Source organism: Canis lupus, chromosome 20 (assembly GCF_011100685.1).
Source record: "Canis lupus familiaris isolate Mischka breed German Shepherd chromosome 20, alternate assembly UU_Cfam_GSD_1.0, whole genome shotgun sequence".
Taxonomy (NCBI): domain Eukaryota; kingdom Metazoa; phylum Chordata; class Mammalia; order Carnivora; family Canidae; genus Canis; species Canis lupus.
In genome coordinates, this window is record NC_049241.1 from 26001482 (window position 1) to 26027573 (window position 26092).

At 38.9% G+C, this 26092-nt stretch overlaps 1 protein-coding gene across 1 annotated transcript in view; it reads left to right on the top strand.

Moving 5' to 3' along the window:
- Positions 1–26092, top strand: part of MAGI1 (membrane associated guanylate kinase, WW and PDZ domain containing 1) — a 637460-nt gene that overhangs the window by 542034 nt on the left and 69334 nt on the right. The window contains 6 exon segments of the mRNA XM_038565915.1: positions 3962–3997; positions 9498–9555; positions 12087–12214; positions 14779–14871; positions 19785–19967; positions 20514–21134. Of these exon segments, the coding sequence (XP_038421843.1) occupies positions 3962–3997; positions 9498–9555; positions 12087–12214; positions 14779–14871; positions 19785–19967; positions 20514–21134 (1119 nt within the window).

The following is a 26092-nucleotide window of genomic DNA, read 5'->3' on the forward strand; positions in this document are numbered from 1 at the left end:
TGGCATTTGAATTAGTGGTATAATTATGGAATATGCATTTTACTGTAAGATAATGAAATTTTATTAATTTGTCCTATGGGACAGAATTGTCGTATATATAAACTTGAGGTTTGTCTGAAAATATCAGTCGGTAAACTGTAATACTGCCAAAACCTTGTCCTCCTATATCCTTCTGCTGTACATGGATTGCAGATACCATGAAATGAGCATAGAATTATGTGTTCGTATTTATCTGACTCCAAATGCAAATATAAATCCTTCTGACTAAGGAGGCATGACTGAAATGCTCATTTTATTTTGGTTGCTTAGTCTCATTCCTGAAGAAGGAATTGAAAATGTGTGGTCAGCTTCATTATTTTGCATGCTTAAGGGATAAGAAACTGTCCTGCTATTCAAATATTATATTTAATATGTAATATCAAAGTGACCAATTTTCAAAGATCAGAACATAAAAACATTCAACCATAAGATTTCAGGGAACAAAATTTAATCTTTATTTGATGCTTGATGATTGTGAAGGCATTTTAGACTTATTACTATAGGATCTTCAGTGTCGGTCTCCATTATAATTACACTGGAACATATGAAAATGCCTATTAATGTATTTTCTAGATGGTAGAAGACTCCCAGTAGCTTTTACCAAGAGAAACTTTATTGAGTAAATGTTGAGTAGAGTTACTGAATGCTTTTGTTACCAAATCTAGTAAAGTTGACCCTTGAACAACAGAGCTTTGAACTGTACTGGTCCACTTTTTTTTTTTTTTTAAAGATTTATTTATTTATTCATTCAGAGAGAGAGAGAGGCAGAGACACAGGCAGAGGGAGAAGCAGGCTCCATGCAGGAAGCCCGACATGGGACTCAATCCCAGGTCTCCAGGATCACATCCTGGGCTGCAGGTGGTGCTAAACTGCTGTGCCACCGGGGTTGCCCATACTGGTCCACTTTTATGTGGATTTTTTTTCAATAAATATATTAGAAAAATTTTGGGAGGTTTCTGACTATTTGAGAAGCCTGCAAATGAATCTTATATCTTTGTGAAGAACCAAAAATATTAAGAAAGATTAAGCATTGTTGTAAGAATACAGTATATAGTACTTACAGTGTACAAAATATGTGTTAATCAACTATGCTATTTCTAAGGTCTTCAACAATAGACTATTTGTAGTTAAGTTCTGGGGGCGGTGGGGTGTCCAAAGTTATACACAGATTTTTGACTGCAGAGAGTCAGCACCACCTAGCCCTTGTATTGTTTAAGGGTCAACTCTTATTTTTAATTCTTAGAATTCTTGTCATTGGTGTTAATGACAGTATCTCTGGAACAAGTATGTATTCATACCAAATACTGCTGGTTTATTAATTATCCCTTCAGTGTTAGGGTTCACATATCCTTGGGGCACCTGGGTGGCTCAGTCGGTTAAGCATCTGCCTTTGCCTCAGGTCATAATCCCAGAGTCCTGGAATTGAGTCCCACATCAGGCTTCCTGCTTATATGCTCTCTATCTTTATTGCTGTCTCTGTCTTTTTCTCTCAAATAACTAAATAAAATCTTTAAAAAAAAAAAAAAAAGGATTCACATATCCTTTTTTCTAGAAATTATATGCATGTCTGTGTGTCTGTATACACCAACAGTATAAATATATAACCAGATGTTACCACTCTGTCATTTATCAGTCCCCACACCTGCATTTTCTTTTGCCTGTTAACACAAATCTGCCTTGTGTTGTTTACGTCATGATGCGAAGAAGAATAATGTTGTTGGTCACAGTCTTGCTTCTGTCTTTCTGTTTTCTGGAAGTCATAGACACATGGAATGTAACAATATAGCATCGTTCTTATTGTAAAAATTCTATATATTCTGTTTCCTAACTCAAAAAAAGTGATGAACTGGGATTTTGATCTTTCACCTTGCCTTTGGGCTCCAGGCCACTATTTTAATCTGCCTGGTTGATAATGCGTTTTGTCTGAAAGAGACTTCAAACTCAGTCCACTTAAAACCCGACTAATATCTCTTTTCCCACAAAACCTGGTCCTCTGTAGGTGTTCCCTACCTTGTTCCAGGGTAAAATCCATGCATACCTCAGTCCCCCTTGACCTACTACTTACCTAGACATTCATGTCCACCCATCTACCCTCTGAATTTGCCTCCCAGATACCTCTGGAATCCATTCAATATCTTCTTCACCGCTTGTCACATCATAGTTGAGGTCACACTCATCTCTTACCCACACGCTTTCCCACTCTCTTTACAGTGTACCCAGAGCAGTCTTAAAATGTCAGTGTGATTGCGTTATCACTGACCACTCCCTCAAGCCCTATTCACTGGTCATCTGTCTGCACCATTAATACTCAGCCCTTCCCCTAGCTGGTCCCCAAGCCCTAAGTGGTTTGACCCCTGACTTTTCTCACTCTTGTTTCTCTCCACTCTGCCCTTCAGCCCCACTGGTTCTCTCTTAGAATATTCTTACATTTCACAAACAGTTATTGATTGCCTTCTATATTCAAGTGTGTCCTAAGAACTTCAGATGTATCAATGAACACAGCAGTCAAAAATTCCCTGCTGTCATAAAGCTTAAATTCCAGTTATTTTTCACCTTCAGTCCTTTGTTAAATTGTTCATATCCTTTAGGTTACAGCTCAAGGACTTTTTCCATGACCTTGCCCCCAGATACGATTAGGTCACCCTGTGATATGTGTTACTTTAGAGAAATAATCACAGTTTAAATTATAGTTTTATTTATGGGAGTTTGAGGTTTGTCTCCTCCCCCATAAGGATACTTGGTCTGTCACTTTGCACAGTGACTGGTCCATAGTAGGTCTCTCTCATTAAATACTTTTTGGAGAAACGAATACATGCACCCCCCAACATTATTTGATAATATCTAAATGGGTATTTTCTTGAAAGATTTTATGTAAATAAGATTCCGTTTTTAAGAGAGAATGCCAACACCAAAACTTATTGTTGGCAGTTGAATCGTTTTTAAATCAAGACATGTTGATTGCTAAAGTCAATAATCAAGACATCCATCGATCCATTTAGAAATATTTAGAACTTACCATGTGCCAAAAACTCCTCAGCACTGAGCATTTTACAGTAGTGAAAACAGTTTCATTCTCTGTGTTCGTGGAGCATACAGCAGAGGGAACAGCCACTTGCTCTGTAGCTGGAGAGACTTTACACATGCAGTGATTTGTTATGTGTTGTCCCACGTTCTGTTATAATACAATGTTTTACTTACAGCAGGAGGAGGTCAAGAATGGAAAGTATCTTGATTGGTTTTTGCCCTCTGACTTACGAGAGCATTTTCATTCTAATATTTCTGAGCTGTTTGACTTAGAAGTCCTATACAAACTAAACGATGGCTCCCCATACTCATTTCAGGGCAGCCTTCAAGCCTGCTTCCCTAACGTGCTGACATAATTCCTCTCTAACTCCCTCTGTAAGACCCTGGAGTGTAGCACATTTTACAATCTGCATTCTCAGTTTGACCTCACCTTCCATTTTTCAGGCAGCAGTATTACTTATAAGTTAAGTAATGCTTTAATTGTGAGCATAATTGCCTTGCTGACTAGAGGATTATTGCAGGATTAAAAGGTCTCCTATTGAAAGGTGTAACAGCTTTGTTTGCCCGAAATAAGGTCTGTAATAAGTGACTTCCCACTTAAGAACATTGAAACCACAAAGGTATTTGTCATCTTCTACAACCAATCAAACCCTATTCTGATGTGCAAGGAAATGAGCCATATAATTATGTTGCCAATATCAGCTCTTACCGTTTTGTGATTTACACTGAGGTCTCTGGTTTACTAGCCAAGCCAGTGAGACAGGCCACAATGCAGGTAAGGACAAAACAGAGTGATGTGTTTGCTGCTGTTTTTCTGAGGGGAGTTTTCTTTCTTGGTGTTGGTGTCTGAATTTTTCTCTTTCTTTTCTGTCTCATTTGTGCTATTCCTTTGGAGAAGAAGGGGTCCACACCGAGGAGCTGGACAGTGAACTAGGTAAACCCTCCCAGCCTGCTGCCTCTGCATGACTCACCCTGAATGCTTTTGTCTCCATCGAATTGCTTAATCCTTCAATTTCTTTAGTTTGCACTTCTTCAATGATGATTTTCATTTCGGCTTATCCATGAAAGGTCAATCTTATAACCCTTGTGTCTGACTTGCAGCCACCATGCAGAGTTGTACTAAATTGTGTCTATAAAGAAAATGAGTGAATTGAGACTAGAATGAGGGTTAGCAAATTCGTGCTAGGTAGTCTTGTGAATTGAAGATTGAGGAAAAGACTTGAGAGGATAGATGCTTTCTGTGTGCCTTCGTCTCTCGTATAACCTCCACCTCATTTCTTCATTTGGTGCAGGTGGTTATCTATAGGGGTCATACAGAAAAGCAAAGCAAAACAAAAATAAAAACCCTCCAAACTCTTAAGGATCTTTGTAGAAGTAATAGCAATACAGTAATTCTCCTGATCAACTGAATAGTTAGTAAGTCTTAGACTTGTGTTATTAAGTCACCAGCCACATGATGACTTGGTAAATGTAGTGAATGGCTTGAAAACCAGATGTGGAGCTTATATGTAACATTTTCCTTGGCGTGTGTGTATCCATGTAAATCAAGTCTAATTGTTGCAGTTAGAAATAATTTATATTTGCAGATAATGCTAAATGCTTTTATCTTTGCTGTTGGGATATATTGAATTATGTTCTATGCTAAGTTTTACTTTTAGCTTTGAACAATATTAAAATCAGTTTGCATTCCATCTGATGCATTTACTGAAGGATAGATTGGAAAACACAGTTTTTCAAGCTAAATTTCATATAAAAGTCTTGGCTTATTGAACATTGACCATCATTTATTTTTGAGATAGAAGATTGTTTAACATCAATATGAGTAGAACTGTCCTGAGATTATTGAATCAACCTAACTTTTTTGAGATAGCCTTAAAAACTAAAAACATAAATGCTTAATAATAGATTATTGTTTTCATTTGATTTTGTTTTATTTAGTAATCAATCATGATTGATTGGAGTCATGATGTAATGGAATTTAGCTCTGTTCTTGCTGTTTGGGATGTATCCTGTTGTAACTGATGGATATGCCAACATTGGTCAATAACTATTAAATGGTGCTTATTTTTTAAAGGTATTTATAAGTTGTCCTTGTCATTGTGGTAAGAAGGACTTGAGATTCATCCTGTGCATAGAATAATTTGAAATTTATTTTATCAAAAAAATTAATTGGTAATACTTGATAAAGTAATTGAAAAAGCCAACTAGGTTTTTGAGACACACAATGAGTGCCTTAATCACTTACTGAACCAATTTATTTTTTTATTTTTATTTTTTTAAAGATTTTATTTATTTATTCATGAGACACACACAAACACACACACACAAACACACACGGAGAGGCAGAGACACAGGCAGAGAGAGAGAAGCAGGCTCCATGCAGGGAGCCCGATGTGGGACTCGATCCCAGGACTCCAGGACCACTTCCTGGGCTGAAGGCAGGAGCTAAACTGCTAAACCCAGGTATCCCTACTGAACCAATTTAAATCACTCTTGCTAGGTGATTGAAATGTTTGAATGACCACTGCTATCTGTGGATGGCTCTTAGAGATAATATACGTGTACAGGGAACTTCTATGGAAGTTTGAATGTTGACATTTTTAGGAAAAAAGTTTCCATATTTTTCTCCCTATAACTATAATATTGTAGGAACTTTCCTATGCTGTTGAAGATTGAAAAAAAAAAGCATTACTGACTCCTTATATTATTTCTCATGGTCATAGTGGTGATTCTGGGAGATGGTTTGGTGACATGGTAGAACTGTCTCTAGGGTCAGATCAGGCTTCCTGGCTTCTTGTCTGGGCTCTCCTGTTTACTGGCTCTGTGTCTTGGGCAAGACGTTCACCTTCTCTTAGCTTCCCTTTCTTTATCAAGAGAGGCTGAAAGAGGAGCTCCCATAGCATTTGTGAGGAAGCTTAATGAAAATGTGTCTTATTATTTGTCCCTGTGATCAGCATATATCGATGTTTCTAGTAGTTTTATTATTTATTAGCTAATTCCATCTTGTTGAACTTTTTAATACTCCTTGTGGTACTTTTTTGCCTTTAATATGGGTCTAGAGAAGAATGTATATGTAGATAGGACTCTCGGTTTTTGTCCACACATACCCACTGTGTAAAGAGTAGTGTATACACACACACACACACACACACACAATTTTCTCTTGCATTCATTCCAGATTCTATTGACAAGCTCACTGCCCATTTTCTTAACAAGAGGGTCCTAATTTCAAACAACAGCAACTGTCAGGTTTTCAGAAAACAATGAAACTCCAGATGTGACAAGGAAACCTTGTCTGTAATCTGCCTCTCTCTCAGAGGTGAGGCAGTTGGCACAGATCATTTGATTATAGAGTTGTCATTTCTGAACTCTGTTTTTTGAGCTGGGTCAGTAGCTGCATTATGCACTTTTGGTTTGCAGAATTTCTCGCATGCTCTGCAGGCATCTTCCCAGCATTGGAAAGTACTCCCTTTTGGAACTGTAGGGTGTTTAGGTTCTCCCACCAGCTTGAAGAGGTAGAGACGAGGAAAATGGGGGTTCCCTCCCCACCAAGGCTAAGTCACAGTTTTGAAATCTATCTGTGATTGTGAACATGTCTCAATCTATGTGCTAACACATCTCTTCTGGAAAGAATTTAGAACATTTGACTACTTCATATTTGCTTCTGTGTTGACAGTAAGTATGAGATTTTTAAAGGCAGAGTTGGCTAGCAAGCAAGCCATATAAATCTTGTTCCTTTTCTGCTTTCTTAGAACATTGCCATTTGTTGAGCCTATATGCCAGGTGCTGTGCAAAATGTTTTATAGGCATCCTCATTTAATCCACAGTTGACCCTTGAAGTAAACCCAGGTGAAGAATGTGGTTGCAAGATACTAAGTAACTAGTCCGACATCAGATCTATGAAGTGGTAGAGTGAAGGTTCAGTTCCCAGTCTGGGCAACCCCAAAAGGGTCTCAGCTATAATAGCTGTGACAGGTAGTATATTCTGGTCTGATGTCCAGCAGTTGTTAGACATAGGAGCTGACCTTTCAGACAACATCAAAGTGTTTAGTGAAAAAAAAAAATTGTAATGCCGTTATTTTCTGGGCTCTGGCATTTTCTGTCATTCTCAGCTTTTTAGAACAAAAAGACAAATTCGAGGATAAACATCTTTTTTTAAATCGATGACCCATTTCTATTTTAAGCATTAAGAGACTAATTCCTATTATTAAGCTAATCACCACGTTGGAAGCGGGAAATCTGTCTTTTCAACTGAAAATGACTTTTAGCTTGGAAAATTTCTGGAGTTTGCTAATCTGTCCCAGAAGATATGTTTAAATTTACAAACGTCCAGAAATATCAATTGATCTGCCATATTTTTCAACTCTAGAGTATAAAGTTGTCAACTAGACAACAGGACAAGAGTCTAGGTGGCGTCTTTTTCTCTACCCTCTTCGGACCTCTCTCAAAGCACTAACTGTATAGTGTTTGAACTGTCTGCTTAGTTGTGTACTTGTAATTATCTTTGTGTCCCTGATATCTACCACACCCTCAGACAGACAGTAGACACTCTAAATGTTTGACAAATCAATGATTGAATGAGTTAGCATCCAGTGTTCTATTAGTTTCAAGTGTATAATATAGTGATTCAAAAATGCTGTACATTACTCAGTACTCATCATGATAAGTGTACAGATGAGTTGAATTCTTTATAGTGCCCATTTTATCTAAAGATAGACCAAATATTCAAGGTTGCAAGTTTTGGAAAAGATTTGGTTCAATTAAACAGAGTGGTGCCCTTACACATACTTACCCACTCTTCCACCCCATGCCTGAACAAACAGGTGGACCGTGCCCCAATTTGCATTTTTTTAATCTTCGATTTCTCCTTGGAAATATTTTCTTGGTTCATTTTCATTTAAATGGTAATTTCCAGCTTTGTAAGGGGAAACCATTTCCCGGGCATTTGATTTGCATCAGTTCGTAAGACTTGGCAGATAAAAATGCCAAGTTGTATCAACATCTGCAAATTGGACCTGTCTTGCATTTTAGTAGCTTATGTCTCCTGGAATTCAAGACTTCTTTAAAACCTGCTAAGTGTTTAAAAAAAAATAGAAGAAAAATGGGAAAACCTGTCTCTTTGTTTGCAAATAGATAACATGTGGAGCAAAAACCATGAAATTAATGTCTCTTGATATGCAGCCAAATCTGAGCAAAATATAAACTTTGAGTAATTAGCCTGTGTGTGTTTGGGTACACATGCATGAGTCCGTTTCAGTACTGGACTGTTTGTGCCACGTGTAAGCCCTATGCCTTGATGAAAGAATCATTCTTTGACAATGGTGACCCTAGGATTCCTCAAATTAAAAAAAAAAAAAGAATCTAGTATTTCAAAATAAGTGATATTTCAAATGTTTGTATTATTCCGTTCATATTGGTCTTAGTAGCTGACTTCTAGGAATAATGATTCACTTTGGAGTATGACATTATTCAAGCTTGCCGAAACCGTGTATGTATCCACATGGCTTTGAAATTAAGCGGAGGAATTGCTGCTCTGCTTGAAAGAATTGTTTAATGACACAAAACACAACCTGGTTTCTGCTTTCACCAAGTCAAATTATCTGGCGCACTGGGCTTTCTCACAGTAGATTCTTGTTGTGGCTGCACTCACTATTAGCTAGTTAATAAAATTCCAGCCTTTGTAGGAAACCTTGCAAAGTGAAGTCCAGTAGAGCGAGGTTAGATTTTCAGAAAGGCACACAAATTCCACAATGCCAGTTTACATCACCACAAAAAAGGAATAAAGTCTTCCCCCTTAACTAGTGAGTTCCCGGATGGCAGGACCTGTGTTTCTGCTTTCACAAGCAAAGTGTTACTGAAGGTGGGCCTGGTTGAATCTTGCCCTTGAGGGATAGGTGCATTCAGTTTGAAAGCCCAACTCCATCTTTTACTTACTCACATTTTAATTAGAAACCAGGAGGAAATAAGATGCAAATTTTGTTTTATTCCAGGGAGAGCAAAACCAGCACTATTGTATTGAAAATGAAAAGAAACATTAATTTTCATCCATTTTTGTGTGTGTGGTAAAGCAGGCAGAAATAAAATGAGAAAACTGTAAATATTTAAGGTATAGACTAGGCATTCAAGGCGAATTTTAACTATATTATTGCCATTAAAATCTAATTTAATAGTTGATTTGGAACAAAGGCATCAGGGACTACATTTTATTAAGTTTTATTAGCTTGTGCAAAATATCTGTAAAGCATTGTTCCTCATGTAGAAAAATACACCAATAAATAAAAGACTGCCTTTTAGTTTGTTGTTTTTAGGATCCATAGTTTTAATTGGATTTAAGGCATTTTTATGAGCCTTTCTCTTTTTGCCTTGGTTGTTGAAAATCCTTAGGTTCTTGAAGAATATGCTTTCCTTGCTCTAAATATTCTTTTATTTTTCAGAACTGCCTGCTGGTTGGGAAAAGATTGAAGACCCTGTCTATGGTATCTACTATGTAGAGTAAGTGGTTATTAATCCATGTTTTAGTTTGTACTTCTCTACCATTATGTACTTTATGGTGAACAGAGTTTGTCATCATTATAAGGTACAAACTTATAATGCTAATAATAGCAACATCATAATTTTATAATGAAAATATATATGCATATTTCAATGAATGAGAAAATATTCAACAATTCTGAAGACCGTAAATTATATTATAAAATTCATGAGGGCAAGATCTAAGTCTTATGTTTACCACTAGCTTACCAGGACCCAACACAGCCCTGGCATATGGCAGCTACTCACTAAGTATTAGTTGAATAAATGAATGAATGAAAAAAGCAAAACAGATGAGTAGGGATTGTCTTCTGAAGAAGAGCCTGTTTGCCTACTTTTTGCCCCAGCCAGGTCTGAACTTTTCAGACTTTCTAAAAGGGCCAGACACATTTTAGTAATGTATGAAATGTCACCAGAATTAAGAAGGTAACTGGGCCAAGCTCAAGACCTCGTATGCTTCTTTGCCTCCCTTGCCTGAGGACCATCCATGTAACTCCTATTTTCCATTTTTAAGACTCTTAAATCATCCTCATGACCTCTGTAGTTATGTACCTTATTCTAGTATGGGGCACTTTATCCATCCATTAGAACCATCTGTTGTTAGGATGATACTGAAAGAAGAGAAACCCAAGATATTGAACATTGAAGCAGATATGCTCTATTCACTTCCTCTGAGAAAGATGATAAATAACTAATAAAAGATTCTTTGAAAAAAACAGGGGTGCCTGGGTGGCTCAGTCAGTTAAGTTTCTGCCTTTGGCTCAGCTCATGATCCCAGGGTCCTGGGATTGAGCCCTGCATGGGCTTCCCTGCTCAGCAGACAGCCTGCTTCTCCCTCTCCTACTCCCCTGGCTCGTGCTCGTGCACTCTCTCTGTGTCAAATAAATAAAATCTTTTTTTTTTTTTAAGAAAAGAAAGAAACAAATGCTATATAAATATTCTATCATCATAATCTTACCTGGTGCAGTGAAGATAACTAGCAAGCTTTCTATCCCTTGCTCTACTAGTAATGAAAAGTATAATGCCTGGCAATCAGAACATATGATGCAAATTGTAAAATGCTCAGCATCTTATTACAAAAAATTATGAGTTCAATATAGCAAGTGTCATTGGCCAGTATTCACATTGCTACCTCTGTACCTAACAAGAAGGATTTGGTGATTTGAGACATTAGAAAAGCAAGCTCCATTGCTTCTCTGACACTCATAAAATAAAATTCCATTGTGTGCCCAGCAGATCATCTTTCCTTCACATGTTTAGTGGGGTTCCTGTCTATTCAGGGTTCATTTTGAGGTCTCCCTCAACTAATTTGTGCGTTGAGAGAAAAGGAAGAAGAGATTGCAGCTTTGTAGGATAAAGAGACCCGTTTTGAGGGGAGAATTTTGTGTTACCTTACTTTTACTATCTGGTCCTCCTCACTGTGTCTTATCAGCTCCACATGCCTGTTATGTTAGACCATTTCTTAGCATGAAATTGCCTAAAAGAATTAACAAATAAGCAACTAGTCATAGGAATTAAAGGAAATTCGTCTATCCACCCTATTTGACAAGCCCACCTTTAAGAAATATTTTGAATTCTGAATACTGTAATCACATAATAGGTATGTTCCTGAACCTCTAATGAAGTATGATTTTGGTGGGGGGAAAAAATGTATGTATGTTTGTGTAACATGTGCATGTACACTAAGGCCATGGCAAAAAGCCATGTATGTACAGGTATTCATATGTGTGCATGTGTATTTTTGATTTGCCATGGGCTTATTAGTTTTAGAGCCTTCTGAAGTATCTAGGTCTTTGTCACTTTGAACCATCACATTTGCTTAGGTTAGCTGCATTTGGAGTTTTTTTGCCTAAGGCTTATGCTTTTAATCCTGACTCCATGTCTGTTGATCAAAATAGTTGACAGATGTTGGTAGAGCCCTTCTTTGAACTTTGGGTGAGTGCTTATGCTTCTGTGAACTGCTGTAGGAAGTCATGCAGCAGTCTGGCATTACCTGTTACACACAACATTGTATCTCCACTTTAATCTCATTTTTAAAGAATTCTGCAGTCTACTTTCTGTGGGATTAAAGTACCTCTCCCCGTAGGGTGCTTTCTTGGACATTTAGAAGAGTCAGTGGTTAAAATCCTGGGATTTGAAAGCAGACAGACCTGAGCTTGCATGCCTCTTTATTATTTACTAGCTATTTTATGTTAAGTGAGTTATTAACTGCTCAGAAATTTATTTCCCTTACACAAAATGTGAATTAAAATGGGACCTACCTCCTGGCCCTTACTGAAGATTTTAAAATAAAATGCATGAAAAACTGGTAGCATCTAAGCAGTCAGTATGTGGAAAGTATTCATTTCTTTTCCCTCGTCCTAACTGCATATGGTGACATGTGATAGTTAGAGTTTTAGACCACCTACCTGGCCAAGGGCCTTGGCCAGACTGGCATTTTGCTTGTGGGATGAAATGTTTCCTAACTGAATACTGTCTGCTTCCTGCTCCAGCCACATCAACCGGAAGACACAATATGAGAACCCAGTTCTAGAAGCCAAACGGAAGAAACAGCTTGAGCAGCAGCAGCAGCCCCAGCAGCAGCAGCAGCAGCAGCAACAGCAGCAGCAGCCACCAGAAGGTTGGCTTTCCCTTGATGTGTGGGCAGAGGAGCTTGGGGTGCTGACACCCCCGTGTGGTCAGAACTGGCCTCTGTATTCACATCCTCCTGCCATCCTATAGACCTGATGTCCTGCAGGAGGTGGATGGCAGAGCTTCTGTTGGAGATCCGTGCCCAGAACCTAGACATCAGCTGGGGGGGGGGGGGGGGGGGGGGGCTGGCGTGGAGAGGGGGAGGGAGGGCAATCCCAAGCCCCCCACTCTCCACTGTAATTTAGAAAGAGGCTGTCATCAGACTGGAGGACTTTCTGTTGCCCCAGCATGTTTACATACCAACTGGTGTCTAAATCGAAACGGCTTTGAGCACTTTAAGAGGAGTTCCTGCATAATTCTAACTTTCCCCCACTAGGAGGAAAAATTAGGAGTTCTAATTTTAGGAACATGACATGTAAGAATCAAAAAGAGCTGGTAATTTTGAATGCTTTTTAAAAACTATAAGTTAATTCATGCTCTTTATAAAAATATGAACAGCTCAAGAATAGAGAACATTAAGTTCTCCTCTGCTGGCCCCTGTCCCATTCTCAATGATAAACACTGTGCAGAATCTTTCTAGGATTGTACGTAGATACATATTCTAACAAAAATCAGATCATAACTTTTATGTATGTGTGCATGTGTGTGTGTATATATATTATACACATATATTAGCTTTGTGACTTCATTTTCTCATTTAAGTTTATTTCTTACATATTTCAAAGCTGATTGATATAGATTTACTCAATTATTTTTAAGAAGTGCATAATTTTCCATTTTGTGAATCTCTACTTCATTTAGCCACCTTTTTAATTAATAGATCTGTTTGTTAATAACCATCTCTTTATTAATAGTTTTTCTAGTTTTTCATTGCAGCCTTTTAAAATGATAGGCTTAATACCCCTTCAACATAATATGCAAATAGCAAACATATGAAAATCAAATATAATACTTTCCTTATTGTAATATTGAATATAATAAATATAGACTATTGAGTAGAAGTTGGGAAACCCTTTCTGTAAATGGCCAGTGAGTGGATATTTTAGGTTTTGCTATTCATAAAGTCCCTATTACACCTGTTCATCTCTGCTCTTAACATATTGAAAGGAGATATATATTAATATCTGTTAATAAGATATTAAGTTAAGATATAAAGTTAATAAGTGCAGCTGTGTTCCAATAGAACATTTTTTATGAACACTGAAATTTGAATTTCATGTAATTGTCATGTATTACAAATTATTTCCCATTTTAATTTTTTGTGGTAATTAGAAAATAGAAAAGCCATCCTTGTCTCAAAAGTTGTATAAAGGGCCTGGGTGGCTCAGTGGTTAAGCATTTGTCTTTGGCTCAGGGCATGAACCCGGAGTTCCAGGATCAAGTTCTGCATCGGGCTCCCTGCATAGAGCCTATTTCTCCCTCTGCCTATGTCTCTGCCTCTCTCTCTCTCTCTCTCTCTCTCTCTGTTTCTCTCATGAATAAATAAATAAAATATTTTTTTAAAAAGCTGTATAAAAATGGACACTAAGGCCAAATTCAGCCTATAAACCAAAGGTAGCCAATCACTGCCATAGATTGTATTTTACTGTTGTGCTTTTTGTTTGGTTTGTTCGTTTGTTTTTTAAGTAAATTCTACACCCAACGTGGGGCTAGAACTCATGATCCTAAGTTCAAAACTTGCAGGCTCTACCAACTAAGCCAGCCAGGCACCCCCTAGACTGTATTTCAGATAGAGTGTGTATGTGTGTATCTGTGTGTGTGTGTGTGTATGTGTGTGCACCTCTGGAAAAATTCTCCTTTCTACCTTCATCTCTTTTCTATTTAAAAAAGATATCTTAAAATATTTTTTCCAAGCTGGTGAAACTATTGTGTTAGAAAGTGCTGTTTGGGGAATGGAGGTGTACAGTTGAATATATTAGCTTAGCTGGAAAGTGACTGTAAATCTCAAGGGCCACTCACAGTGAGTTATTTCTGAGCTTCCAAGTTGAGTATGAGTACAGTTAGGACACAGCAGTATTGGTGATAGGTCCCATTCGGGTTTGAGAGATGGTAGGGGAATAGCACGTAAGCAAACTGCTGAAATCACCTTTACCACCTCAGACAAGCAGGCTTCAGCAGCTCAGTCTGTGTCTCAACTGCATGAGAGAAGTTTATGCCCTTACTGGGCTGGCATCAATTGATTGTATTACCTTTCCTGATATTTTTTACTTGGTCTCACTTAAGGACTCTCTAGCCAGAGAAAATTGAAGTTTTTATTGTTTATATCACAATATCTCTTTCTTCAAAGGTCTTGGGAGGTAGAGACAGACAGTCAAAGGTCTTAGGAAAGAGACAATCAAAGGCCTTAAGAGAGAGAGAGAGAGACAGATAGACACACAGGGAATCATGATGTCCTTAATAAAGACTGGGATCAGATACCAATTTTTTTTTCGATCTAAGTTCTCTGTGCCTGGTTTTATTGGTTTGGGTCATTGTATAATTAAGAAGGTGGATCCTGAGTGAGCTGACCTGCAGCTTGGAGGGAAAACAGTAAATTGTTTCTTTTTCTTATAGAATGGACAGAAGATCATTCATCGCTTGTGCCTCCTGTTATTCCAAACCACCCTCCAAGCAATCCGGAGCCAGCCAGAGAAGCTCCACTTCAGGGTAAAGTGTTTTTATAATGACCAGGGGTTTAGCTAAAAAATTTAGTTGTTTTTTTTGTTTTGTTTTGTTTTGTTTAGTTTTGTTTTAAGGAACTCATAGCTCCCAAGTCATTCCTTTGATAGTGAAAACCATAATGTTAGAACTTTTAAATATATTGTTAATCAAACTTGTCAAGAAAATTGAAAGCTTTTTTTTTGTGTAAATTTCTTCAGCTAATTGTAATGCTCTGAAAATGATAACTAATTGCCATTATGGTTTCTCAGCTTCAGCACAGTTGGCATTTTGGGCTAGATAATTCTCTGTCGTGTGGAACCTGTCCTGTGCAATAGATGTTTAGCAGCATCGTTTACTTCTGTACACTGGGTGCCAGTAGCAGCCTTCCCCTGTTGTGACCACTAAAAATGTGCCAGTCATTGCCCAATGCCCCGGTGGGGGGGGGGGGGTACCCCAGAGTTGTAAATCACTGATTTAGACACTACAGATGTTTAGTATTGGGCTCAAATAAGATAATTTGAAAAGGCACCTCGAGATATTTCAAGATCCTTGTCAACATATTTGGTTTTGACTAAGATTTTGTTTAGATACAAAATTATTTGATATTTTTATATTCTAAATACTCCTCTCCTCTTCTTGCTGTAGTTTGGCATTTTTGCATGTTTTACAGTGTTTCATAGGGCCTTGCTCATTTACATTCACAAATGGTAGGAGCCCCAAAGAGGTTCACTTTTGAAAATTGGTATCTCCGGAATCTTGCTACTTTCAGGCCTCATTACTCTTAAATGATGGAGAAGATTTGGGAGGGTTTTTTGCTTATTGTTTTCCTTTTAAATAAGAAAAAATAGAACGGGTGTTATATATGATAGAATTGGGGAATGTTTGTGGTACAGACCCATTAAAAAGACTAAAATTTATCTTTGTCCTCTGTACATTTTTAAAGAAGTATTATTGTATTAGATATAAAAAGTAGAAAAACTCTTTCATCTAATTTTCATTCTTACATGACAATTTTCATGAGAAAGAAGTTGTTTCCTCACTGATAATATCATGAGATTGGTGATATGACCAGTTTATATAAAATAATTTCTCCTGGCTTGGGTGCACATTTTTATGGTGCTAATGGTTTTAATAAAGATAAAACATAGCAGATAATAACATTAATAACAATATAATTGTAGCCTCCTCTGTATTTTTTAAGTATAAAATTCCTTCTGCAACCTCATGCTGTCTGGCTTCTCTGCCTGCTGCTGATCCACCATCCTATAGTACTCTCAGGAAGAAGTGGAGTAGCTAAGTTGGTTAGACTGTTTGGTATTAACTTTACTATGTTCAATGCTCAGTGAAACTTTCCTTTGATCAAGAGTGCACTTCCAATTCCAGCAAATGATAATGTTCAAGAGAGTTGCTCTTAGGAAAACTCTCCAGTTCCACCTGGTGCTTAAGAGATTTCTGTGGCCATCCCTCCACTACCATGACCATCTTCTAAAATAACAACACACATTTATTGGGCTGTTTTTATTTACCAGACACCTGCAAAGCACTTTACCTATATTATCTGCCACGAGTATTCCTTACAACTCTCCTAAATAGTGAGGTTGGTATCATCATTACCTCTATTTACACATGTAACACTCAGGCAGAGAGAGCTTTAGTGACTTGCCCAAGGCCACACAGCCAGTAGGTAGTAGAGTACCCAATCTGAATCCTGATTGTCATTAGGAACAGTTAAGTTTCTGGCTAAAACCCTTTTTGTTCATTTGCTTTTTTGTCTTTCTTTGTGTTGGGGGGAAACACCTCATTGCATAGTGTAAACCTGTGCTGTTCGGTACAGATGCCACTAGCTACATGCTGCCATTTAAATTCATTACAGTTAAAAAATTAAAAATTCAGTTCTTCAGTTCCACTAGCCACATATCAAGGGCTCAGGAGCTACATGTGACTAGTGACTGCCATTTTGGACAGTGCACATATGGAGCACCGTCTTTGTCATAGAACGTGCTACTGGACATCACTGGTCCACGGTATTCAAACACTGGTGCCAAGAACAGTGCCAGCCTGGCAAAGAAGCAAGCCCCTAAGGGTCATTCAAGAGCAGAATTTTAGGTAAGAACCCAAAGGACCCTGAACGAGTCTAGAGTAGCCCTACACATGAGTACCTTTAATAAAAAAGAGCTGATCAGGCGATTCTCCTACATAACAAGATTGTACAACTGGTGACTTGTCCACAGACTAGGATCTCTTAGAAAATAACATGTACCACAGGGCTGCAGCAGAGAGCTCCAAATGCCACTGCTTGAAGGTAGAAAAGCACTTCTTTTCCAAAGCTCCATTAACTGATGACCACTCATACATAAAACATAATAAAACGTGCATGAATGTGAAACCCTGTGATCTTCCCACCCTAGTTAAGCGTTAAAAAAGGAAGTCAGCGGTGTCATTTCAAAGCTCTGCTCGTGTCTCTATTAAGCTGAAAACATTCTAAGTTCACAGTATGCTAATGGCTTTGAAAAAATTCATTCAGTTAAACTGCCAGGCACATTTTCACATTTTCTAACTTTGCCTATAATAAGGGTGAGAAGCTTAAACACCCAACCACCTCTTCCCGCCCTCTCAAAGACACGTTAAATCTCATTTCTTTGAGCTGTTGTTCCTTCGCTCATTTATTCAGCACAAATATTTGGAGCACATCAAGTGAAACAGGTAGAATTCTACACACCAGGTCTACAAGCAGAAATCCTCTGGAGCTTACATCACTGCTTGTGCACGTGTTCACATGCGGTGCCCCCGTGCACGGGGATGGGCAGGAAGGAGACACATTACTGAAGCAATACATACAACCTATGCTGTGTTGCATGGTGATAAATGCTAGGGACAGAAATAAAGCAGGAAAGGGCGGGGGGTGGGGGGTGATGGAGGAGGTATGGCGAGTTTTAATCAGATGCTCTGAGTAAGCCTCATTGTGAAGATGATGGCTGGTGCTGTCTCTGCAGAACTCAACTGTGTTTCCCCTCACGCTCTCCGAATTTCCTAGCTGCCCCTGCCTTAAGGATGTAGGCTATTCACTCCTGTCCTCAATTTTCCATCTGATAATTGCCGTGGCAGCTGTCTCCCAACAAGCCCTGAGTGCACTTGACACCACCTTACTGATGTCTTGGTGGACAACCTTGCGTGGTGAATGCTTCAAAGTCTTGCCTTTCTTTAGCCACAGTGACAGGGCTGTAGTTTGTCAAGCTTCCAACCAGCCCTGGGACTGCCCGGGCAAGAGGGAGGCTCGTGAGCAGAACTGAGAGTCTGGGCAATTTAAAAGAGCCTTTTTAAGACCCGGAAACTTTTGAAATATGCAATTAAAAATTGTATGTGTGCCCAGAGACCTTTTTTAAAAAGGCCTTTTAGCTACAGTTAACCAAAAATAACTTTTCTTCCTGGGTGCCAGGCTCTGGTGCAGGGGTACATGGAGACTTTTTCTCCTGGGTGTTTTTATTTTGATTAACACTTTTGATAGAAAAGAAATAGGGAAGGTGGGGAAGCCATGGCAAAAAGAGCAGGAGTTAGGAAGTATAATTAGGAGAGTTTAAAAAGTCTAAACGTGAAATTAGGTCCACTGTTTGGGATAGCCAGAGAAATTCTAGTAAGTCTCAATTATAGAGAAATGCCTAACAAAACCACAAATAAAATGTTTGGTTTGTGCACAAAATGTTATTGTGGATATCATTAAGAAAATTCAGTGAAAATTCAGAGGTAGTATGTTTGGAAATTATTTAGCTCTATAGCTATTAATTTATTTTAAATAAGGCAACTGAATTTGGAGCTATATGGCTTATTAGTAACTTTTTCATTTAGTTTAGATGTATTGGATTTTTTTAAAGATTTTATTTATTTATAAGAGAGGGAATAGGCAGGGGCAGTGGTAGGTAGAGGGACAGGGAGAAGCAAGCTCCTCACTGAGCAGGGAGCTCCATGTGGGGCTTAATTCCAGGACCCCGGGATCATGACCTGAGCCAAAGGCAGACAATTAACTGAGCCACCCGGGTCCCTCGATGTTTTGGATTTAAAATATTCTAAACCACATGTCCTAAACTTTTTTAGACAATAAATTTTAGTAGTGGACATGTCTGGGCTATTTTACAAATAGTTAAAAGATGAAAATTAATAGGAAAAATGACATAAATTTAGAATTCAATTCAAAGTAATGACTTCTAATTTTGAAAGTAGTGATTCTACATTTTTATCAAATTATTCTTTGTGACCATATGTTTCCTAGTATTTTCTATGTATTTTCTTTATTCATGAGAGATACAGAGAGAAGACAGAGACATAGGCAGAGGGAGAAGCAGGCTCCCCACAGAGAGCCTGATGGGGGACTCGATCCTGGACCCCAGGATCATGACCTAAGCCAAAGGCAGACGCTCAACTGCTGAGCATCCAATTGTCCCTCAGTGTATTTTCAGAATATGTTTTCTGTTTGATTAGAAACAAGTTTTTGCTCTGTTGGTTTTGCAAGTGGAAGCCAAGCCCAAGGCAACACATTGGATGTTGTATTGCAAAGTATAAACTATAGCAAAACAGAAGACACAAAGCAAAGACCCACTTCATCTTCTGTGAAGGGTCTCAGGACAGCTCCATTGCTGCCAAACTATGTGATCTGAAACCAAAAGTGTTTCAGATGATGGACAGCAGTTCCATTTTTCTCTTCTACCTTCTCTTGGATCTTCATGCTGAAACACACTAAATAGATACCATCTCCCCCTTCTTAAACAAAGGGATGAACCTTATTAGTGCAACCAAGAGAGGAAATTTCCTAAAAACCTTAAGTACAAGAGCTTGGAGAAGTTATCCATAAATTGTGTCATTTCTTATTTGACTCACCTTCTCACTCTCACAGGGACTCTCCTTATGCTTTTCTTGTTATCGTCCAGGCAAACCCTTTTTTACACGAAATCCTTCTGAGTTGAAGGGCAAGTTCATTCACACAAAGCTGCGGAAGAGCAGTCGTGGCTTTGGCTTCACTGTTGTTGGAGGGGATGAACCGGACGAGTTTCTGCAGATCAAGAGCTTGGTCTTGGATGGTCCTGCCGCACTGGATGGCAAGATGGAGACAGGTAGAGATGATGCTGCCACGTGGTGGCCCCCGCATTTCCTGCCACTCAGCCCCTGGACAAGAGCAGACGGCATCAGGGGTGCATGACTTTCTAAATGGCTTTTAATCTGTGCATTAACCAGATTCCTCCACTCTATCAAGGCATTCCCTGGTAAAAATTTAGAACTTTGGAGCCATTTTACTGTTAGGATGCTATTGAATACCCATAAAGCAGTAATTTACTAAAAACTTAGATCTGTCTGAATAGAAGAATTCTAAACTTGGATTTCTGCAGCGAGAATTTTTTTTTGAAGAAATCTCAATGTTCTTTCAATGATCATTATATTCTCATTAGCAGGGAAGGCAGGGAAGACACTAGACACTAAAGAATGCCTTATTAGCAGTTAAAATAAGTAATAGAAGTAGTCTCTTTGGGCCCTGTGATACTACCCCCAAATCCAGTTTCAGTTCACATCTGTTGGTAGGATTTTACAGTATCATGTTGTTAGAATTTTTTTTTGGCTACTGTTGGTTTTCCTTTTTAACCCCAAACTCTTATCTTTTGCAGGAGATGTCATTGTCAGCGTGAACGACACCTGTGTTTTGGGACACACGCATGCACAAGTTGTGAAAATCTTTCAGTCCATTCCCATTGGTGCCAGCGTGGACCTTGAACTCTGCCGGGGTTACCCATTGCCTTTTGACCCAGATGACCCCAATACGAGTTTAGTGACCTCGGTGGCCATTTTGGATAAAGAACCAATTATTGTGAATGGGCAAGAGACCTATGATTCGCCAGCTAGTCACAGCAGTAAAACAGGCAAAGTCAATGGCATGAAGGATGCCAGGCCAAGCAGCCCTGCTGACGTGGCTTCAAACGGTTCCCATGGTTACCCCAATGACACTGTCTCTTTGGCTTCCTCCATAGCCACTCAGCCGGAACTCATAACTGTTCATATAGTCAAAGGGCCAATGGGCTTTGGGTTTACTATTGCAGACAGTCCCGGTGGCGGCGGCCAAAGAGTGAAACAGATTGTGGACAGTCCAAGGTGCCGTGGCCTGAAAGAAGGGGATCTTATAGTGGAAGTTAATAAAAAGAACGTGCAGGCTCTGACCCACAACCAAGTTGTGGATATGCTGATCGAATGTCCAAAGGGAAGTGAGGTGACATTGTTGGTGCAACGAGGAGGTATGTTGTAGCTTTCTTGTGTTCTGTGATTTTTTTTTTTTTTTAACCCAGAATCTGTTGTTTAATTTACCAGACTTCAGGTGGCTTTGGGAGGCTTTTTTTAGTCTACTCTTCAGGATCATTTTTATTTAAATATTTGGAAACTATTCAAAATTCCTTCTATTTTTGCCAAATGGTAGGTTCTGTAGGATAAAGGTTATGTTTATATGTTAGGTTATACACATGCAGCTAGAGTGATACTTTTTTTTTTTTTTTTAAGATTTTATTTATTCATGAGAGACACAAAGAGAGGCAGAGACACAGGCAGAGAGAGAAGCAGGCTCCACTCAGGGAGCACAATGTGGGACTCGATCCCGAAACTCCAGGATGACGCCCTGGGCCAAAGGCAGGTGCTCAACCACTGAGCCACCAAGGCATCCCCCCAGAGTGATACTTTTGAATGTAAATCACATTGTGCTTTTAAAAAACCATTAATAAAAAAAAAAAAAAAAAAAACCATTAATAAGGGCACCTAAGTGGTTCAGTCAGTTAAGCCTCTGCCTTCAGCTTCGGACATGATCCCAAGGTCCTAGGAATGAGCCCTGCATCAGGCTCCCTGCTTAGCTAGAAGCCTGCTTCTTCCTCTCCCTCTGCCTGTAGCTCCCCTGGTTGTGCTCTCTCTCTCTGTCAAATAAATAAATAAAATATTTAAAAAACGTAAAAAACCATTAATATTTTTAAATCTCTATACTTATTCTCCTGAATCTGCCCTATATAATGTGCATGCAAAATGTGGCTCTGTGCCACTCTTCTAGCTTCATCTCACACCCTTCTCCACTTGTCACTATGCTCCAGCCACCTGATTTCTTTTTGGAAATGCCTTTAGTGCTCCAAGCCCTGGTTGTCTCAGGGCCTTTGCATTTCCTGTTCCCTCTTCTTGGAATGTTCTTTCCCCAGCTGTTCACTTGGCTGGCTCAAATCTCATTCAAGTCTCCTCCTGTGTGATGGTTTGTCTGATTACTTATTTAAAGTAGTTCCCCAGGGTGCCTGGGTGGCTCAGTTGGTTAAGCATCTGACTTCAGCTCAGATCATGGTCTCAGGGTCCTGGGATCAAGCCCCACATCAGGTTTCCTGCTCAAGAGGGAGTCTGCTTGTCTCTTTCTTTCTCTGACCCTCCCCCAGCTTGTGCTCTCTCTGCCTCTTTCTCAAAGAAATTAAAAAAAAAAAATCTTTTAAAAAATAAGTAAAAATAAAGTAGTCCCCTACTTCCTTGTAGTCTTTACTGCAGCACCCCCATTTTTCATTGCCTTTATCACATCATTATTATTATCATTGCAAGTCATTGTTTTGTGTGTTTATTTCTTTGTTGCTCTTTTTTTACTAGATAAAAGATTCATAAAGTAGGCAGGGCCCACGTCTACCTGCTGACATTGGATCCCCGCACTTAACATAATACCTGACTCCTGCTAGGCATTCATGAATGAAAAGATAATGTATGAGTATGCAATTATTTATACTTGGTAGGAGCAACAGCTCTCCACCAATTATATGAGAAACATATGTCAACATACCCACATTTTAATGAAGTGGTGAAGGATCTCAGAGAAGTTAGGGATTCTTAATCTTGAGACGTTAGATTTTCTTCTTTCCGAAGCCTGCACTGCTTACCTCTGCCTCACCAGAACTCCCACTATCTCACACTGAGAAATACTTTCCACACTGTTGAAATGCTTTGCTCCTGGATATGTGTTTGTGACTGGTCTTGATTGATCTTGTTCAGTCAGTTTTTCCCAACACAATTTGTTTCATGCACAACATACTCTGACCATCTGAAAAGAGATCAGAAACTAGACTTTTATTTCCTCATGGTTCCATTGCAACAGAGGAGTTCATGTGTGTTACAGCAACTGTGTTCTCATGCTCTCATGAAGTTGTGTGTTCTGTAGTCAAAATGATTCAGGTCATTGGAAGGAAATCCAAAATTCAGAGCAACTATCTGTGTGAACTGAAATGCTCAGCCAACCCTTCTAAAATAGTTGTAAAAGCCATTGTGCGGATTTAATTTTTTAACCTGTTATCTTCTATGATGCCATTTTGAAAAATCTTCTTGTACCTGGATCACTTGACTGCATAGGTCATTGTTTTTTCAGCAGTGACTGAGATGTAGTAGAAAGTGACTTGAGCTTCAGAATGATGAAGGTGGTGGTGGTGGTGGTAATGATGATGGTAGTGGCTGGTGGTGGTGATGATAGTAGTAGCTGGTGGTGATGATGATGACGACAAGGACAATAAGTGATGCTTATGGATAAGCTGGCAATTTACAAAGCACCTTTCATATTGGCATATGCTCTTATCTCACTTTTACCATGTCCTTGAAAGGTTGGAAGGTGCCAACCCAAAATATGACTGTGAAGTAAAGCTCAAATCTGTTCAGTGCTCTGCCCAACTTCTCAATAACACTAGTTTTTGCATAATCGCTGATTTCTATAGCCAGCAACTTGAAAACTTAAATGGTTCTTGGTCCATCAGGGCCCTTTCTGATTTAGCCACTGCTCATTTGATGGCCACAAACCACCCTGCTCTCCTACCTGATTTATTTGCTCCTTCATTTCGTTTGTCATTTCATTCTATTAGGTTCACTTTAAGGAGACCAAAAAATAAAGTCTCATTACAACATACTAACTACCACAGTTACTGGAACCATATTGTAATGAATATGCCCAAACTACCATACAACTGTTTATAGAAACATACCCCTTGATTTCAAATATGTTTGCATTCTCTCTTCTTAATTTCTAAGACCTTTTTGTTAAGGCCATTACATTTTATAAACTTAAATTAATATGGAAAGACCCAGAATATATTGCCACATTAGTCAACATCTACATAGTTTATTCCAGAACCTGAGTAATTTAAAATCACTCTAACATCAGCAGTCTTTAAAATACACCATATGCCTTGTGTTTGATTTATGTATTGGATAGAAAGTTTGTACATCTGCATTTGGCAGGCTAGCACCAGCTACTATTAATCTTTCTAGAAAGCATATAAATATATTTGTTTCCGCCGTATATTAGCTATTGGAACTAGGGCTGACATTTTAATCATCACTCCTGTATGGTGGGGGTGTAAATGAGAAGGTTTAGTGAAGCAACAAAGACAGCATCTAGGTTGAATGAGAAAGTAAATGGCCACTTCTCAGATTCTTTCTAATGAATCTCATTTCTGTCAAAACTCCTGGTAAGCAGATTGATAAACTCATGATTCTTGTGAGTCTTGGGATTCAAATCTCGAGGATGAGGCTTTCTGTACTTTAAAGAACTGGCCTTTTCTACTGTGGGACAGAACCAACTACAGCGATATTTTGTTTTAATTCTTAATCTTCTCATTTTTGATACCTGTTCTTGTCAAGATCGGGGACATTTGATTTTGGTATTTTTTTTCCCAAACTGGAAATCAAGCAGAAGTTAAAATATCATTTGTAAATTTCTGGGATTAGACAGTTTCCTGGATCAGGCATGGAGTTGGTGGGGTTGTCCATCCACATGCCCTGGCAGCTGGGACCATTACTGACTTATTTACAAGTCTCTTCTCTGTAAACACGTCCCTGCCTACTGGTTCGTCAGTCATGTTCTTCATGGGGCACTACCTTCTTCCTAGGGTCAGCTCCCCATCTTCCCGTGGTGCTTCCTTTCCTCCTCCTCCCTCTGCTGTGCAGTCAAAAGAATGCTTTTTATTTATTTTACTTTTACATAGTATTTGCATTCAGATGCCTGTTGCGTGACACTGGGGTGAATCTAGAGGCCTTTTTTGAGGTGTTGGAAAATTATGCTAGAAGGTGATTACTATTTTTTTCAATACTGTTTTTTTTATTGACAAAAGATCATTTGTCCCATAAAGGTTTTGTTTGTTTTGTCTTGCTTTTCGTAAAAAAAAAAGGGGGGGGTGGATATTATATGTAACGGAATTACCTGTGCCTCAGAGTATATTTGGTGTATTTGGCTAATTCACACCAGTTGGTAGTTGGGATATCTTTAGGATATAATATTGTATTGAGTCAGAATATTCTGTTTCAAGATTTGGCAAAACTTTAAGGAAGTGGGGAACACATGTTTTGCTTTTGAGAAATAGTGTGTGTTGAAAAGAAAGCTGAACTGGGGTGTCAAGTGGATCCCCGTAGGTCCACCTCCACTCTTAGCTGCTCTGCATGTCTGTCCAGGTTACTGCTCCTGTCCTGAGACTCATTTCTTTATCAACAAAATGGATGTTTTGAACTAGATCATCTTCAGAGTGACCCTTTTTGGCTCTACCTTTATGCACAAAATGATGTCATTAATATGTTGAAAAACAAAATTCAACTGAGTAAATGTTAAAGGCTTTATTGGCTTTCTTCGGTGATTCATGAATCGGGCATCCCACGTAGCAGAAGGAAAGGAACTCTGAGGAGCTGTACAAAATGGAAGGCCTTTTTAATGCAGAAAAGAGTGGGACATGGGAGTTATACTACCAAAAGCAGGTTGGTTATAACTATCTTATTTGTTTATTTATTTTAAGATTTTGTTCATTTCTTTGACAAAGAGCAGAACATAAGCAGGGGGAAGAAGGCAGAGGGAGAAGCAGGCTCCTGACTGAGCAGGGAGCCCGATGTGGAGCCCAATCTTGATCCCAGGATCCTGGGATCATTACCTGAACCCAAGACAGACGCTTAACCACTGAGCGCCCCAAGGTTACCTTTCTTTAAGGGAAAGCAGGCATCTATCAGGCATGTTACCTTATTAGTGCTGAATTACTAGGTAACTCCAGGTGGAGTGATTGAAGATTACATTCCTAGGAGAGGCCAAAACTGTAGCTAAGATTTAAGTCTCAGTTTGGTGATACGGTGCTTAGCATAAATGGCTCCATTTTGGGCCTGGAGTTTCATTTTTAACAATTCCCTCCTTTTAATCAGATTCCCAGCCTAAGAGATGTGACCAAAGTTT